The sequence below is a fragment of the Gymnodraco acuticeps genome, unplaced genomic scaffold, assembly GCF_902827175.1.
Source record: "Gymnodraco acuticeps unplaced genomic scaffold, fGymAcu1.1, whole genome shotgun sequence".
NCBI classification, from domain to species: Eukaryota; Metazoa; Chordata; class Actinopteri; order Perciformes; family Bathydraconidae; genus Gymnodraco; species Gymnodraco acuticeps.
Window position 1 is genome coordinate 2,797,226 of NW_022991443.1, and position 19,100 is coordinate 2,816,325.

The 19,100-nt window shown below is 40.4% G+C and overlaps 1 protein-coding gene across 3 annotated transcripts in view; it reads left to right on the top strand.

The window, feature by feature from the left end:
* hdac7a (histone deacetylase 7a) overlaps positions 1 to 18,811 on the top strand; it is a 72,060-nt gene extending 53,249 nt beyond the window's left edge. For all 3 annotated transcript variants that reach the window (XM_034196364.1, XM_034196363.1, XM_034196365.1), the window contains 14 exons: positions 263 to 488; positions 858 to 991; positions 1,176 to 1,296; positions 1,826 to 1,875; positions 2,400 to 2,507; positions 5,312 to 5,367; positions 7,287 to 7,374; positions 7,666 to 7,785; positions 7,912 to 8,009; positions 14,200 to 14,318; positions 15,037 to 15,170; positions 15,573 to 15,654; positions 15,854 to 15,992; positions 16,213 to 18,811. In XM_034196364.1, the coding sequence (XP_034052255.1) occupies positions 263 to 488; positions 858 to 991; positions 1,176 to 1,296; positions 1,826 to 1,875; positions 2,400 to 2,507; positions 5,312 to 5,367; positions 7,287 to 7,374; positions 7,666 to 7,785; positions 7,912 to 8,009; positions 14,200 to 14,318; positions 15,037 to 15,170; positions 15,573 to 15,654; positions 15,854 to 15,992; positions 16,213 to 16,255 (1,518 nt within the window). In that variant the 3' untranslated portion in view covers positions 16,256 to 18,811. The remainder of the gene's footprint in view (positions 1 to 262; positions 489 to 857; positions 992 to 1,175; positions 1,297 to 1,825; positions 1,876 to 2,399; positions 2,508 to 5,311; positions 5,368 to 7,286; positions 7,375 to 7,665; positions 7,786 to 7,911; positions 8,010 to 14,199; positions 14,319 to 15,036; positions 15,171 to 15,572; positions 15,655 to 15,853; positions 15,993 to 16,212) is intronic.
* Positions 18,812 to 19,100: the final 289 nt, after the last annotated feature.

The window sequence follows — 19,100 nt, forward strand, 5'->3', positions numbered from 1 at the left end:
GTTAAGTTAAAACATAAATGATCAAATATTGCTTTCTGTGCCAGAAAGCAAGACAGAGATAATTTCACTTAATAAAGTCCACATTTAGTTTAAAACCTACATATGAATGTGGCCACTCCAGGCTAAGAAGAACAACGTTTTAACTGTTTCTGTTCTACACTTTCATATTAACTGTGTCTCGTTTTATTTGTATGTTATTAAGTTATATTTTTATTTATGACTTGACTCTTTTCCCTCTGTATCACGCTTTCTCTTCTTGTAGTCGTTGCTGTGGGAGCAGCAGAAGCAGCTGCAGCAGCTGCATCGACAGATGGAGACCCTGGCAGTGCCCATGTTACGCGGCGGTGGGGGGGTTGGCAGTGGGTTGGGGGTCCATCGCCCCCTGTCACGTACACAGTCGTCCCCGGCCTCCACCTGTCTCACTCTGCCTGAGAAAGCCCTGAGCCTGGCTACACAGGAGACCAGCAGCAAAACACGCTTCACCACCGGTGAGTCACATATGTTAATATGGTAATAAAATACATCATTATATGATTTTCTTAAATATATTTAAATCTGGGTGACCCTATGGCTCAGGGGTTTAATCACAGATTAGATAACTGCATTCACGGTGCGAATATGAACGTTGTAGCTTGTTTTTACCCATCCTAAAAAAACGATGTCCCAAATAATTATCACATTAATAATAATGACAAATAAATACATTTTATTTTGTTCTGAAAAAAATATGCTTTGAACGCCAAAAAATATGCTAAACTATAAATAGGAAATAATGTCACCTATCGCAACTTCGATATACTCTATATTGCTTGTACAAAATGAATGTGGAAATTAATTCAGATTTTGTGTGTGTGCAGGCCTGGTTTATGACTCTCAGATGCTGAAGCACCAGTGTACATGTGGAGACAACAGCAGTCACCCAGAGCATGCTGGGAGGATACAGAGCATCTGGTCCAGACTACAGGAGAGAGGCCTGAGGGGGCAGTGTGAGGTACGACCAGAAACTTCTTAGAAAATCGAATTCTATATATCTGTCTGAAAATAGAGAGGTTGAAAGATAATCTTGCTTTCTGTCTAGTTTAACATTATTACTTTGACATCATTGATATGCATAATATGATGGCTTATGTTATGTCACGTTTATATTACTAACCTCAACTGTTGTGTTCATACAGACTATTCGTGGTCGCAAAGCCACTCTGGAGGAGCTGCAGTCGGTCCACACTGAGCGCCACGTGTTGCTCTACGGCACCAACCCGCTCAACAGGCTCAAACTGGACAACCGCAAACTGGCCGGTACGCAGACCCTCACACTGATACTTCATGTCTTAATGTGTTAGTAACTAGTGCCTCACTTCCCCCAGACAGTGCTCTGATGAACGATAAAGGATTCATATTATTAAAATATTATATTATTATTATTATCCATCAGACTCTTAGTTTCCTTCTACCTTTTTTATTCTTTATTCTAACAAAACAACATTAAAGAATAATTGATCATGAAATATTATCGATTAAGCTAAAACCATTCTTGAGTAAGTAGATACAAAATTGTAAAAATATGCTTTACCTTAACAAACTGACACATTAATGCATTGTATTATAAAATCCAGTAATATAATATATATAATTATAGAATTGGCTGTTGTGCCAAATTAGTGTATATACTTGTTGTACTTCAAGAATGTTGTCTTAACTAAGAGTATGAATGCAGTACTTTATTCACAACTGTCTTCTTGACATAAAACAATGATGTAGAAAACCATAAAATAAATAAATGAGAAAGTCTGAATACACTTAAATGTTTTATGTTTCTGTTTCTCAGGAATCCTCTCTCAAAGGATGTTTGTGATGTTACCATGTGGGGGAGTAGGGGTAAGAGAAAACACACGCACACACACTCACACACATATGAATCTATTTTTGATCATACTGTTATTCTCAAAAGCTCTTAATGAAAGCTATGCAAAACTGCATTGATGAAAGATGACATTTCTTCAAAGCAAAGCAACAGACGAAAGAGAGAAACAGACAGGAAAGGAAAGAGGAAAAGAGACTTGGCTTATGTTTGGCTGACAGTCCGTGTCGGACCATGACAACTCAGAACTAATGAGAGCAACATGTCCGTGACCGGGGATAAAAGAAATGCCTCAGATTTCATTGTCAAAGCCAGATGGACAATATGCTAGTTTGTGAACAAATAGAGAAGAGAAACAAAATAAAAAAGGATTTATTTTGATCTGGACCCCACATCTGTGTGTTGGTCATCCTTGTCCAAGAGAAAGCCTTCAGTTTTCTGTTATTGTCCCACAGGGATCAGATATTATAAATATGTCCACGCTGTTTGTTTTTACTCAGTCACTCAGTGGCCTTCATCATTTGTCTCTCACATTTGGCAGGTTGATAATGACACCATCTGGAACGAGTCGCACACTTCAACAGCGTCACGCATGGCAGCAGGCAGCGTGGTGGAGCTGGCCGTCAGAGTGGCCAAAGGAGAGCTAAAGGTGAGGAACAGAAAGCTCCACACGTCCATCTGTCATCTCCAGACTACATGTGCTCCATCTAGAGGGAGTTTCCCTCCCACACACTCCCCCCCTGCCTTCAGCTTCTATTGGCTAGCGCTCCAACACATAGTACGTGATAGTCTAAGGTGTGGGACATCGCTTAGCAGTTGACCAATCACAACAGAGCTGGCCAGCTAGCCAATGAGAGCAGACTGGGCTCTGGTTTCAGACAGAGGGTGAAAAGAGGTGCTGCAGCACAGGCAGTATGAGAAAAATAAAGATCTTTTTGAACATTAAAGCATGGAGACATGTCACAGTAGAAATTGAACATAATAGGGCCCCTTTAAGCACTGTCATCTCAAAGGCATGGGGTAATTTAGAGATTTCAAACTAGGTTTAACAGATGTATTTTTCAAACAATTTACCACGGACTCAATGTACTGTTTGCACAAGTTTGTAAGTTAAAGTACACAATAACATTTCTCTAAATTATTTCTACACCAACCATGTGTTCGCTAAATGTAGGTTTTTTTCAAGTGGAATACTGGGTAATTAATTAAAGATTTGACATTTTACCCTATTGCACAAGTGTACACTTTATAAAGAATATTTTTACCACCATACCGTGTGTCGGACAGCCCTTTCCGATGGGGAATTAAAGCCGTTATCTATGATGTCTTCAAAGCCACAAGACTGTAGGACAAAAACCTTTACCCTCTTTAGACCAGGAGCTGCTGGTCTACCGCTAGCTTGATCACTTTTGTTTGTGTGACTTAGTGTTTTAAAGGGTAAGATACACCAGAGTATTACTCGTCCCACTAGCCCACTTCAAAGAAAAGGTTCAGGAAAGAGTTTTCCTGTCTCATCGTGGCTTTCCTTTGCTAAACTTGTTTTCTTATTCAGATTGGTCAAAAATATGATTGACTTGAAGCTTGTAGCTTCAAACCAAACAGTACTAACTTAAAGAAATAACAACAAAAAGACGATGTAAAACAAGGCAGGCCACTAAAGCTCAGTCTATACCGAGCAGTGGTCGAACACAACCACAGGATCAACCACTCCACTTCAGAACAGCTGTTTCCGAGCTATACATATGGCAGGGAATGTATACTCTATACTTATTTACAATGCAACATAATGAGTAACTTGAATGGCCTCCATGATGCATTGTCTTTACATTGCAAGATGTCATGTATTTGACCTCATGTTTACATGTTTAAAAAAAGGAAAGAAAATTAAGAACTCTGTGGTGGAGTGACAAAAATGACAGCTTAACGTAATTCATATTCTTGGGCAGGCTATGGCTCAGTAGGGTTAGTGGTTCAATTCCCAGCCCCATGTTGAAAAGTGCTTGGGCAAAATTCTTAACCCCTTAGTGCACTAGTAGGCCTATCTACGGTATTGAAGTGTAGCTGTAGTTACATCATAATAATAATAATATAAATATATTAGGGCTGTCAAACGATTACATTTTTTAATCAGATTAATCACAGTTTAAAAATTAATTAATCATGATTAATCACCATTCGAACTATGTCCAAAATATGCCATTTATTTATGTATATTGTTGTGGGAATGGAAAGATAAATGAAAGAAGGCGGATATATCCATTTAACATACAGTATCTATGTTTATTATAACATTTTTCTGCGTGTCAAAATGAAAGACAATCCACACACCTATCAATCATCAAACCGTGGGGTCTTAATTCATTACGTGTTGATTTCTATCAACGGGGGAGTACTTCAGGAAAGTCGACGGGGGGGGGGGGCGGCGGCTAGTGGAGTACTTCGTGACCACAGAGTGTGAACGTTGTGATCAGCTGTTTTAGCGCAGTTCTCCAGTGAAGGGGGGGAGTCTCCCTCCGCAGCCGGTTGGCGTAGTTTTGGCACAATTCCGTTGTACAGACCGACGTTAACAGCAGCCCTGTCTGTGCACACGGAGACCGACTCAGCTTCACAAGTACGTCGGTACGCAAATGCGCTTTGTGACACAAGTGACCGTACGCATTTCAGAGAGATTACGCACATAACCTGCGTACCAGTTATGTGCACCCCTGTACTACAGCAAAAGTATTCTCCGTCGGGACTTCCTGCAACAACACCACGCCGTTATCAAAGATGTTCTATTGAGAAGACGATCACTACGTGACAAAAGTTTTCAAAACCGTGGCTACTGAAATCAATCTTACTAACTGCTGTCTGTGCAATTTACTCCGCGCGAGTTGGCAGACTTTATTTTGCTTCCTTTAACATCATTTTTCATGGTGGGGCTAAGCCATTTCTTGGTATGGGTGTAGCCTACCCCAGCCATACCCTGGCGCTGCCACTGGTGGCACGTATGGGGCGGGCCATTCTGCCCATGCGTTAAATGCGTTAAATATTTTAACGCAATTAATTCAAAAAATTAATTACCGCCGTTAACGCGATAATTTTGACAGCACTAAAATATATATAAATTATAAGATTTGCAGTCAGACTGTATGTGAACCGTCAAAAATAACAAAGAACCTACAGCATGTGTTATTTTAGTTAGAATATGTTTTTTGCCATTTAATTACAATGGTTTTCCGTTATATTATTGAATAAAGTGCTCATAAACTACTTCAATTACAACCCCATCAATATCTAAATAATATTTTAATATGTGTTTTCTTTAATGAAGATTTATCTTTATTGTGCGCCAAACTTATTATGTTCCTATACATCATATAAGCCTTCGACTTTGAAAGAGCTTAGTTTCTTACCAGCTTAACTTTGTATCCTGTCAAACATTGATTAATAGAGTCTTCTTCTTCTGCACAGAATGGCTTTGCTGTGGTCAGACCGCCAGGGCATCACGCAGACCCCTCCAATCCTATGTAAGTGTGTGTGTGTGTGTGTGTGTGTGTGTGTGTGTGTGTGTGTGTGTGTGTGTGTGTGTGTGTGTGTGTGTGTGTGTGTGTGTGTGTGTGTGTGTGTGTGTGTGTGTGTGTGTGTGTGTGTGTGTGTGTGTGTGTGTGTGTGTGTGTGTGTGTGTGTGTGTGTGTGTGTGTGTGTGTGTGTGTGTGTGTGTGTCACTCACATGCTCAGCCGCAGTGCTTTGTTCTTCACTTGCTGCACTGTCAGCAGCTTCTCTGTGGATGATACTTATGATGTGACAGAGAAAAGGGACACAATAAGGAAGATGAATAGTTTGTTTGTGTATGTGTTTTCCCTTTGCTATACTTTTTTATATTCTTCTTACTATTTATCAGTACAATCATGTACAACTACTCTACTGTTTGCCATTTCACATTAATGACATAATATACATTAGTGGATGAATGCTCTGCTGAAGAACAGTTGTGGGCAACATTAAAACAAAATAAGATTTGTAAAGTTATCAGACACATCAGACAGCCAAAGCTTAGTCATCCAGTATTCCTGACTGGCTGTACATCCCTCTTTCTATAATTGAGCAGTTAAAGGTAACAAATCAAATCAAGTTTTATTTATATATCACATTTTTAAAACGATCTTTGGTCGAGCCCAAGTGCTGTACATATAATAATTACCTTACAGTAAGGACACTATACAGTAAATACAACAGCACAGATTGTGCAAAATATCAGTATGAGAAAACGACACCCTCTATCCTTAGACCCTCACATCATACAAGGAAAACCTTCCAGAGAACACCCACAGTTTAAAGGGGAAAATGGGAGAAACCTCAGGGAGAGCAACAGAGGAGGGATCCCTCTCCCAGGACGGACAGACGTACAATAGATGCCGTGTGTAAATCGAAGAGATAATACATTTTACAGCGTAGGTAGACCGAATGTTTGGAAATGCATGTGTCTATAATAGGAAGATGAATCCACGAGGATGTCAACAATCCTGTGGGAGCCATCAGGGAAGTAGTATGATGAGAGTCAGGCAGGACCGCAGAGACAGGCCCAGCCACGACTCGAAGTCCAAGACTCAGATCCAGTACTCAGTATAGAGGATCCAGGGCACAGGACCACAGCAAGAGGATCAGCCTCGACTCCGGATCCCGGCGTAGATATAGACACAAAAGAAAAAGAAAATTTGGGGGAGGCTGGGTTAATCGGAACATGCAAATACACAGACAGGCACACGCAGGGAGCAAGGTCCCCGCTGGGGCCTTAGATTGGAATTGGTGAGGGATAAGGAGGTACGCTGTGACTACGGCATAACACTCCCCGGCCTTGGATAAGGACCCCTCTGCAAACCTGTTTCCCTCCAATAAAACCTTGTGAGGTCATGGAGGGAAAAGGTTTTGGATAAAGAAAAAATAGAAAGAGTAGTAATATTCCTTAGTTTTAAATATAAGATCCAAGTTTTTAGGATTTAAGTGAAAGAGCAATAACCAAAATGTAGGTGAAGAGGCACAGCGTATCTGCGTCAAAGCACTCTCATTAGGTTATTTTATCAACTATAAGCTTTATCAAAAGGAGGGTCTTAAGCGTAGTCTTAAAACGGATAGACTGTCAGCCGCCCGAACACAAACTGGAAGCTGATTCCACAAAATATAGCTAGTAACTATAGCTATAGCTACTGTAGCTATAGTATAGCTGTTGTTATTCTGAGGTACTTAAGCATATTTCCTGCAGTAGATGGTGGTCTGCACACCACACGTTTGGAGAAATAGACAGTTGGTTATAGCACTGAATAATATTACACTGTCTGTAGTTAAGTACATCATACAATCATACTTTAAACAATCTAAACTATCCTTTTAAAGTATTTGCTTTCTCAATCACTGCCAAACTTCATCCTGTCTTTCTGTGTCCATCAGGGGTTTCTGTTACTTCAACTCTGTGGCCATAGCCGCCAAGCAGCTCCAACACAAGCTCAGCGTCAGCAAGGTCCTCATCGTGGACTGGGTGAGTAGGCCTTTTTCTGGAGGCTTCACTGCTGTTGTTTATACTGTGAAATCAGAGATCCTATATTTGTCCCGCAGTAAAATTATTCAACATTTAACATACAGTATCATAGTGTTGGAGTTCAGTGCCTTGTTCAAGGGCACTTTGACAGTACGTGGTCTTGAACCGGCAACCCTCCGGTTCCCTAGACAGGTCCCTTTGAACAAAGCTGCTGCTTCCCTAATTTGAATGTATCTCCTTTGGTATTGCTATGTGTAATATTCAAATGTTTTCCCTCTTTCTGTTTGCTAGGATGTTCACCATGGAAACGGCACCCAGGAAGTGTTTTACAATGACCCCAGCGTTCTCTACATCTCACTTCATCGCTATGACGATGGAAACTTCTTCCCTGGCAGTGGGTCACCAATGGAGGTGGGTGTTGGCCAGGCCACGTTGTAGTCCTTCGTTACAGCTGACATGGGAGATACATATATGTATTTTGATTAAACAATTGCCCTGCATGAATAAAATACAACATGTGTTTTATTTTGGGTTCAGGTTGGGTCTGGAGCAGGCCAGGGCTTCAATGTGAATGTGGCATTCACAGGAGGCCTGGACCCCCCCATGGGAGATGCTGATTACCTCGCTGCATTCAGGTACAGCCAACAGCTCTGTTCAAAACACTGTAACACAAGCTGACATTATAAGAGATAAGTTTAAGTTGTTACGAATTTAAAGGGTTCATTCACAAAAAATACTTGATTCTGTTGGGCCTTGTATGTTGTCAGGGTTTAAGCCCCGGTAAACTGTGCATCAAAACAGCCGGGATGACGTATTGGCCACAAGTTTATTTAAACCCAGCAACATCGATCATTTCAATCAGGCGCAAAAAAAAAGAACAACTTACACTTCTGCCAAACTTTATGGCTGTGTTTGTCTTTCTGTCTCTGCATTTCTAAACGTTAGCCCAAAAGTTAACCCAATAAACATTGAAGCAGATTATCTATGTTTGATGATTGTGAATTATAATGAGTTATAATGAGTGAGCGAGTAATCGCACAATTCCTCTGTTTTCCTTCACACTGAGCCACAACAAACACAGGTCGATGATCAGAGGCTCAGTGACACAGCGCCTCTGACACACTTCCTGCGTAATTAATAATCCTCCTCATTTGTAGAGCATGTGTCTGGCGCTCCCTGTTTCCAATAACTTGCCGTAAACGGTCTCCAGGTCCCTTGTTTGACAGACTGCGGATCTTTACTTCCTGTTTGTGGGTTGGATAATTGTCATCAGGGTGTGTTTGGCTCCAATAAAGTTTCAGCAGTGTGGGCTCTTTGGTCGTCTGGTGCATGACCGCAAGGTTACTGGAAAAGTCGCAGACGTACAGTAATGGGGGTAAATGTGCGTATGCTCACAAGAAGGCATATGTTTATATACAGTAGCATACTTGGGGACCAACACACAAGTTCACACACATGCATAATGTGTAGGCCATGATCTTAAAGCCCGTGTCACACTGTCCCGAAATTGACACCAGATGGACACACGATAAAGGAAATGTTCAAATTGGGCTCTGATCATAACAACATCGGGCCATTCGTGAGGGCATCTTAAGTCATCGTATGACCGCCAGTGGAGTTTCTCAGGCTCCAGCAGCAACTTCGTGAGCGGTGGAAAAATCTTTGGCATGCCAAAAAATTGGAGAAAGACCTTGCGAAGGTTCATTTTCGTGTTGAATTCATGTGTCCATTTTGCCCTTTGTAAGGCCATCGTGAGGGCATCTTGTCAAATCGTGTCATCTTCGTCTTTACTTCGTGTGATCATCGGTGCCATCAGGCATTTTTCGCCTCACGAAGACAATACGAAGGAAACAAGAAGCGGCCCGATTGTCTTAGGAAGGCAACAAGACTACGTGAAGCCCTCGCAATGCCGTCGTGTAGCCATCGTATTATAGTACGATTTGTGTTCTGTGAAACTGAAAAGGATATTACATTGTTTTTGTTACTTTCGTTGCAGTTGTATGTCTTAAATGTAATTTAGGTTAACTTCCTGTTTTATTTAGATGCTTTTATTTTGAAGGCGAGTTTACGCTGTTGACAGGAAGTTGTTGTTGCTATGGAAACAACATGACAGAGTGTGTGGTTCGGGTGCCATCGTGTGGCCTTCTGTAGGCATTGTACTTGCTTCGGCTGTTGCTTGGCTGTTGACCAAGTTCGGAGCCATCTTCGTGCAAAATTCACAATTCCATATTCGTGTGTCCATCTGGTGTCAACTGATGTTTCCTTTTCTATTTTCGAATTCAATTTTCTAATATTACATGTGTCACACGTCTAAATCGCGCCACTTGAGTCTCCTCCTCATACACCCTAACGTGTCAACAGACCAACTGTTCTCAAACATGTTCTCTTGTGCAAATAACTCTTTCTCAAATTTATAACGTTTTTTTTATACTTTTAGGACTTTCTTTCAACATATTATACTTTTGCAACGTATTTTGGCCAAGTTCGGTAATTTCAAAAAGGAGTGGCAACATGTCTCCAGTGTCCCAAACTTGATTGACACCTATGATTCACATAATCACTACCACCCAGTGTGAGATTAATTCAGACATACAACTGCTAATTTGAAGGGTTTTAGATATGAAAAAAGTTAGAAGGGGACCTTCTTTCTTAAGTGTTCCTGAGCAAAAACACTGATTCCCTCTCAGGCCTGTTATTTTGCAGCGTGAGCCTGACCTCTGACTTTTCCGTGCTAGACATTCCAGTGAGAATAATTCTAAGCAGGGGGGGAATGCACCCAGTGTTTTTGAGGGGGAAACAAGTCTCCTCCATGGCAGTGTCGTGGAATTTTATGCCAACACTAAAAAAATTCTCTGTAAAGCTGGAGAAAAGGGTTTGCATTCTTGTTGGGTTTTATAAAAGAGAAGGACTAATATTGATCTGGCTGGTAAAGACCAAATCCCCAAAAGGTTATATGTATATAATGTTACTTTTAGTGCCAACTGGATGAAAAACACAAGTTGGACTAGATATAATCTTTTTAGATGGATAGTTTTATATCCACAAATTCAGATTTAAAATCTCTTCCTTCCTGTTTGTGCCTTAACATCAGAAGTGAACTGGATAGTTTTAGAGCTAGATAATGCTGGAATCAGTGTTTTGTTTTCATGGTGAGAGACCTTCCTTTAGTTTTGGACGGTGTAGAGTTTCTGTGTTTCTCCTAGAGGATATGTTTTGTAGGTTTCTGTTTCATATCATGACAAAATACAATAAAAAACAGTCTCCTAAGTAATCAGATCTGGGGAGAGTTGAGCGGGATGGGCCTCCTCTAGTGCAATGGAAAACCACAGAAGTGATTCAAAGTATCATTTTTAATGCGAAATGCATGGCAAGATCTGGATCTAATATTAGTTCTAAGTTATTCTCTCTTTGTTTGAATCTGCCTTGAGCCCCAGATGGTGAGAGTTTACCACAACATTTTTTCATAGTTCTCTGCACAGATATAGAAAATAACACCCAGTTTTAAAATGTGATGCGAAAGTTGAGATCACAGATACCAGGGGAATCCCGAGCTGAAATTAAAATGCTATATACATATATATATATATAGAAACAACTAGACACCTCAGCAGTTCTGGGTCATGTTATGCCTTTATTGGATTTTCTTTTTTATCAAAACAATAATATTTGTTGATTAGAGGGTGCAACTAAGGTGGACCTAAACAGCATATTGTGATTACATGGTCAGCACATTTGCTGCTGAAGGCAGGTTCAAAATGTATTATAGGAACATAAGAGGTTAATTTCAGTATAAACTCCAATCCACTGTGTACTAATACATGCGTTGGTTTGACAAATTATGACATGAAAGCATAGTGGTGTAAAACAAAAGTTAATCTATATGAAAAGTCGTATCAACTGTAATAATGTTAACATGCAAAGGCAAACTGTAACATTTTACTCATGCTAAACTTCAACTTTTAAAAAAAAAACATAAACATTTTAGTTAGTCAAAAAAATAAAGAACGCTGTAAAATAAAATATAAATGACGCAATAAAGCTTGACATAACTGCTTGGTGTATATAAGTACCGTCCATTATTAGCAAGTTAGTATGTGATCATAATAATAGGAAGACCTAAGCAAACAGGGACATACATCACATTAATGTAGCAATTTGATATTCATTAAGTAAAACAAATAAACAGTTTAGTTTAAGAAATATGAAAAACACATGTTTTAATGCAGGTTCTTGTTCAGAAGTCAGCACAGAGCTGACATAATCTCTTGTTAGGTCATATTGTGAAGCCACTTTGCCTTAAAAAGAGCATTTTCCCTTTCATGCAGTCAAAATCCAAACGGCCCCCTTACCTCCCGCCTCCCAACAAACACTTATGCCTCCCCTTTGTAATTAATAAAGTTTGCAAATGCACAACGGTCTCTCGAAGTAAAAGCCATTGAATGGATCACATTTTATACGTTTTTGAGTGCTCCGACTTCAGAGGGGAACTTTGTTGCGTTTTCACCTTATCCTTCACTCTCACCCTGCCCCCCCCCCCACTCCTTATTTTTCCATCACCCCGACCCTCACCACCACACACATCCTCCCTCTGCCTCTCCTCCCTTGATTGATCTTTAATAAGCGTTCCCTCCTCTCCCCTGCCCCCCCTCCGTCTTTCCATTAGTTTTGTCTGTAGTTGCTCTCCGTGGGGGGAGCGTGGCAGCTTTAATGGGTCTACAGGGGAGGTGGGTTTTCTGCGGTTAGGTGTGTGTGCGAGGATGAGGGGAGTGTGTGTGTGCTCTGCTTCATATGCACAGGGCTACGATAACGTTTTTTATGGATTGTAATGACTTTATGAATCAAAACTTAATACACCGCCAACAGGACGACACAAGATTTTTTTCTTGCATGTGTGAAAATGAATCCATGTGTTGTATACATCACTGTGTATCTGCGTGTGTATGCTCATGCTGGAATGTGTTTGTGTGTTTTATCTCTGTTTCCTCATTTATGTCCATGAGCTCATGTTGTCCATCTGCATGCAGTCAGGGCTGTGTGTGTGTGTGTGTGTGTTTCTGGGCTGTGTGTGTGTGTGTGTGTGTGTGTGTGTGTGTGTGTGTGTGTGTGTGTGTGTGTGTGTGTGTGTGTGTGTGTGTGTGTGTGTGTGTGTGTGTGTGTGTGTGTGTGTGTGTGTGGTGTGTGTGTGTGTGGTGTGTGTGTGTGTGTGTGTGTGTGTGTGTGTGTGTGTGTGTGTGTGTGTGTGTGTGTGTGTTGTGTGTGTGTGTGTGTGGTGTGTGTGTAAGCGGGGGAGGGAGGGAGGTCTCCAGGCAGAATAATGAAGTTAAATGGATCCCAGATGGACAGTTTTTTCCTCTTTTCTCTGTGTTGTCAATGACGTGAGGAGAGTGACAAGCCTCTAATGGGAAACAGACTCACACACTCCTACTTTGATCTCTGCCGACAGCATCGCGCTGCAGAGTCAAGCCTCCCTCCGCCGCTCTCTTCCTAACAACAATAGCATTAAGGAAGTCTTCTGTTTGAAGTCCACAAACAACACTGAGTAGCAACAGCACTGTATAAGAGCTGACTTGTGTAACTTAAGGCCTGCACAGCTTTTACAACACAGAAACAATAGACCTTTGTCGGCTGCTGAGTCAAGCATCAGCCAAACTTTTTTAGATTTGACCATGAATTTGTCATCTTAAGAAGGAAGAAGAAGTTTGGAAATGCACAGTTGGATTTGGCAATATTTCACTAAATATTATGGACAGTCTTCACAAGCAAACTGATTCAATGAAACCAAGTTAAAGTCTATCAATCAATGACTTATAAATCAACTAAGATTTAAGCTACAGCTCATTGTATTAATATGATATCATGTTCTTCAGTTAGGTCCAGATTTGACTCTTGTAAAGGATGTTTGGATGTTTTGAAGTTGGGTTGTATGAGGTATTTATCCATAGTCAGTATGTGTCCCACAGTAGATGACAACAAGCTGTGGATGAGGGCTGCAGAATTTTTTTTTTGCAGCCTGAAAGAAAGGCCCACCATATAAAAGTTTAGTTAAGGCTATATTTATAATATTTTCACTGCCGTCAGACAGGCAACTCATGCTGCTATCTATGCTGCTGTCAGAAAAAACCAACATGAGAGTTTCTGGTTTACCGCTGCCTCAATGGGTTTGTTTGTTTCTGTTACTGTGTGACTTTTTGGATGCCAAACTAACCAAAGTCACAACATAACACAAATAAACTAGCTGAGCAAGGATGCTAGAACGTAGATAACAGCTTTAATTACCCAGCAGGCTGTCTGATGGCAAGGTCAATTGTTGGAAATATTCTTAAAACTGCAAAGTGTACACTTTAACAGCTTTATTTAGGTAGATAAAATACATGTTGCTGTTGCCACTCCACAGCAGTCGTTGAATCATTCCAGCACAGAAGCTAAGAAGCTTACATTTATTTTTTAGAATCTTAGAGACTATATTTAAGACATTGACTTGTTTTGGAATTTGTTATCCCATCACTGCAAGTACCTTAGTAAAACTAAGGTATTCTGATATTGCTTTTTATATCACGCCAAGCAAAAATGCCAGTTTCCTTTACAACTATTCTTTGAGTTGAGCTCTATAATAAGTCTCATAATGAAGAATAAAGAAAACTACAATACACACAGATTTCGTTTTTCCATGTGTGTCTGACATCTTGGTGTTATATGTTATACTGTATGCAGTTACAGCATGGAGATCACACACATGCAGTTTAACAGATATTACTGCATTAAAGAAGTGCAGCAACAACAACGTTTTTCAGTGGCCTATATTTGTGTTTGTGTGTTCCCCTTCAGGTCCGTAGTGATGCCCATCGCCCAGGAGTTCTCTCCAGACGTGGTTCTGGTGTCGGCTGGGTTTGATGCCGCTGAGGGAAACCCCGCTCCTCTGGGAGGATACAAGGTCTCCGCCAAATGTAAGCACGGCTCTCCACCACTACCTATCCTGCAGACTTTACCTCCTTCTCGATTTCAGCAACAAGAACTTTAAGCTGTTGTGGTTCACTATTTAGAGATATTAATAGATTATTACAGCTCCTGTCAAGCACAGTGCAAGGCTTTTACCTTAACTGGCTGCATCACTGATGGAACCATAATTACAGTCATTAGTTGTTGGCATTTTAGCTGCGGGAGGATCCACAAGATAAAAATAGACATTTGTTTTCTTAGAGTATTGGAAATTATAGCGAAACTCGTTTTGGTCAGTCTTAAGTAAGTGTTCTCATGATGCAGTTGACCTGCCAAACTGTTTCTGCTCTGCTTTTGCATGGTTTATAATTTGTGTTAACATTTGTGTGTGTGTGTGTGTGTGTGTGTGTGTGTGTGTGTGTGTGTGTGTGTGTGTGTGTGTGTGTGTGTGTGTGTGTGTGTGTGTGTGTGTGTGTGTGTGTGTGTGTGTGTGATGTGTGTGTGTGTGTGTGTGTGTGTGTGTGTGTGTGTGTGTGTGTGTGTGTGTGTGTGTGTGTGTGTGTGTGTGTGTGTGTGTGTGTGTGTGTGTGTGTGTGTGTGTGTGTGTGTGTGTGTGTGTGTGTGTGTGTGGTGTGTGTGTGTGTGGTGTGTGTGTGTGTGTGTGTGTGTGTGTGTGTGTGGGGGTGTGGGTGTGTGTGTGTGTGTGTGTGTGTGCATGTTTGCCAGGTTTCGGCTTCCTGACCCGTCAGCTGATGTCTCTGGCAGGGGGTCGTCTGGTTTTGTCCCTCGAGGGAGGTCACGACCTCACAGCCATCTGTGACGCATCTGAGGCCTGTGTCAGTGCACTCCTGGACATACAGGTAAGGCATGCTGGGTAATGGAGTTCTATTTAAATGTTTGCTTTAGATTGACATGTTTTACTAACCTTTCCAGGGTTAGTGGTATTTGCAATTGAAGATAATATAGTTTTCAAAAGTTTTAGGCAAGGACAGCTGGACAAAAACAGGGATTGATCCAAGACTAATTTAAGTTATTCCATATCGCAGGAGTAATCCTTTCAGTTGCTTATTAACTCAAGTATCTGTATTTTACTCATAAATGGTACCTTGCTGTTTTTCTATACATATAAAGTTGGTCCTGATTACAATATAATATCACTTTTATTAACATATCTCCTAAGTCAGTATCACCAAGCTTTTAACCACTTTCAAACATGATCCAGAATAAAAGATTATCTTCAATGTTGCCTCTCTGTATTGTAGGACCCACTGTCAGAAGAAGTCCTCCTCCAGAAGCCCAACGCTAACGCAGTGCGCTCCCTGCAGACCGTCATTCAGATACAAAGTAATGAATCACTCTTTTATTTGTGAAAATTCTTGTGAATTCCCCTGAGTTTCATGTTTATTTTCTTCCTTCTCTCTTTTCTTCCTCCTACCCCAAAGCCCTCGAAATCGACATATATACGTGATGCTGATATTAAAAACATGATCTAGTCCTGTTTGCATTACAACAAGAGTAACCTGTTTCTCTGTGGTTGTTGCAGGTCAGTACTGGCAGAGTGTGAAGGCCTACAGTGGATCAGTGGGTCTGTCCTACCTTGCTGCAGAGAGGAGAGACTGTGAGGAAACTGATGCGGTCAATGCTCTGGCCTCACTCTCTGTGGGAGTGCTGTCCAACAAGAGGTACATCACACACACAGTCATAGGTTTTCCTTTTTTTACAAATGATTTTTCCTTGTCCCACCCAACTGTCCTCTGATTTGTTAGTACCTCTTTTCACATTAGAGCAGGATTAGGTGTAACAAAAATGTAGTTAAAGAATCAATCAAAGACAAGTATCCCACTTTGTCGCTTCATGTTGGCATTCCCAGCATTTCCCTCACTCTCTGTTTCTCCCCTCCAGCCTCCCTGACGAGCCGATGGAGCATGACAGTGACTCCATGTAGAAAGATCAGACCAATCGCCTCACTGTCAGGATTTGGGCGCCCACCTGTAGCCTTGGATCTCCTGCGCTGTGACACAACCATGAATGGGGAGCGTTTGTAATGCCACTGAGCCCCACCCACCTGCCTTATTCACACACCATCAGACACACAATGCTGAAACCCAACAGGCCGGCAGTGTGAGCACGTCCAAGCTGGCAACCACTACCTTCTGAAACATCACCAAAGAGCAATACAAGACAATGTCTTATTACTTTTGATGTCCTCTTACTGACAATGGATGGTGTGTGTGTTCAGAGGTCCAGGAACCTTAAAGGAACAGACAGAATTCAGATGTCCAGCTCTGAATCCTCCTGAAGCACTATGTACCAGCAGCCTTAACTATGCCTTAACGTAAGGACCAGCAGATTTCAGAAGGAAAAGACTTTGGATCATGAATTCCTTTCTCTTCACGTGAAGATACACCTGATGGATGCTCAAATATCAACAAGAAGGAAAGAATATGGAAAATAGGACATGGAGATCGTCTGTTTGAATGATGTCATTGCATGCAGTTTAACCACTAGAAGAAAATGAAGACACAAACTGTGGTTTTGTAGAAACAAAAAAAAGGAACATTTCCTTTTATTGCACTGTTCATTCCATAATGTGAACCGTAAGAGACATTCCAAAACCCTGGGATAAAAAACAACATCTCCTCTGTAGATAATTAAAAAGGAGGATTTGGATGACATTTTATTCGCTCTATATCTGAGATGTCTTAAGTGAGGACACGTATCATCCTGATACTGTAGACTGTATTTTCTATGAAGTTAATCTAAAAAGTAGGCAATATTTTTCAAGCAGGATTATTTTTCCACTGCTGTTCAGTGTCTTGTACACACATGTACAAATCGACGATGACCTTTCAATGTACCACTAGTATTGAAGACTGTATATTATTGTTTATATTTGAGACTAAAGGAGCGTTCATTCCACCGTGGCACCACTGAGGACCATTCGTATTGTTCTATAGTTGCAATAATATGAATGCACTTAAAGGATATCACCCAAAGAAAACTGCCTTAAGACAGCACGCAACACAAGGGACCAGTTTGGATTCTGCTGGACTTTTCAAAGACAACCTTTGGATTTAGAAGAATATCTTGTATGCAGACTTTTGTATACCGTCTGTTTTGATAATGAATGTTTTCTTTATGTTCTTCAAAAAACATCTATGGAGATCCAGGCTCTCTCACAGTCTAATTAAGGAAACATTGTGTTTTGTTTGCAACTGTAGCAGCTCTCCCTGTCACGTTACAATCAAGCTAGACGGTGCCATGCTAAACAAGTCGGCCCCTCATCCACACGCAGGTCACGTTGCTCGTTCTTTTTGAAGAATTGTTCTGACTGCCCAGCTGTAGGGGCATGTAAGGGCTCTGCATTCCAAAAGTAAAAATAACAAGATCGTGTTTCTTAGTTTGGAGGTTTTTGTTTGAATCCATTTTTCATGCACTCTTCCTTTGACCAGGTTAGGCTTTTGATGACCAATACTTGCATTGATTAGATTAAAGCTGCAGAAAACTGAGTCAAAATGATTACATTTGACATAATGTGGCCAAAAAACAACATAAAATTCCATAATAATTCCATATCTTATTTTCTAAAAGTGAATATACACACTAAACCTCTGTAAGGAAATTAATGTTTGACTGTTAACATGGTTTCAACATCCATGATTGGATTTAAAGCAGCACAATCAGTTTTTTTGTATCTTATAGGAAATAAAAACGGCATGTAAAAGAAGCTTTTGTAAATAGATAAAATAGCTTGAGATTAGCACAGCAAGTTAATGTGAATGGTCGCTGGAAGTGTCGGTTAGCATCCTGGTAGGAAACTGTAAGCGTTGCTTTAGTCGGACCCTGGGCATCATCTGCCCAACAGAAGGCCTCAAAGCGTTTATAGGAAGCAAAATGACAGAAGAGCTAAAACGTTTCTCCTTTGCAGAAGTCCCATTGAGAAATATTGCAGGTAAAGGATTCTGTAATAGGTGTCATTTTTTGTTTGTATGTACATAGTATTCTTAACAGCAAGTGACGGCATTGAAACTAAATGCTGTGTCTCTATTATCCAGCAGCAGGTGCATGTTGTGTCTATGAAGTTAATGTTGAGTGTGTGTTTGTCTGTGAAATACTGCAAATGACCTCCTGTATCATATCCCCAGCACCTGTTTTTTGCCTTAAGGAGAGGCCATTAGTGCCTCAACTCTTAATTCCCTTTAATACTGATAAAATGTGCACCTTTTCACTGTAAATAGAAACTCCAAGACCAAAATACACATGTCACACATGTGCCTTGATGCATTCAGCAGGATGTGTATTGGTGTCTCTTGACTAACTGGACTTACAGTAACTCTGTGTATCTATAAATGTGACCTTGAAATCTTTATTTCATGCTATTCTTTATTATTTACCTGTATTTTTACTGCACATTTCCTACCAAGTGTATGTATAGAAAGATTCTATTTTGTACTGTTATTTTCGTCTTTTCCTCTTGATTAAAACAACATAATTTCCAGTATTTAAGCTTATTTTTGTCTTCTTTGTCTAAACTTTATCATATTAACTAGAAGAATAGGATAAATAATATATTATATTCGTTTATTTTTTAACACATGTTAAAATTGAGTAAAAGATAATATTACCGGGTGTTATTCAAATATATTTAAAGCACATTTTAAGAAAATCACCAGTGTAGGATTCTTCTTCCAAGTGTATAGTTTGTGGAGGAAATATTCTTTACCAAAAGAGTGTTGAAATTGAGTAAGCTTTTACTGTTATTTTTAAAATGTTAGCCTCCCACTGACAAC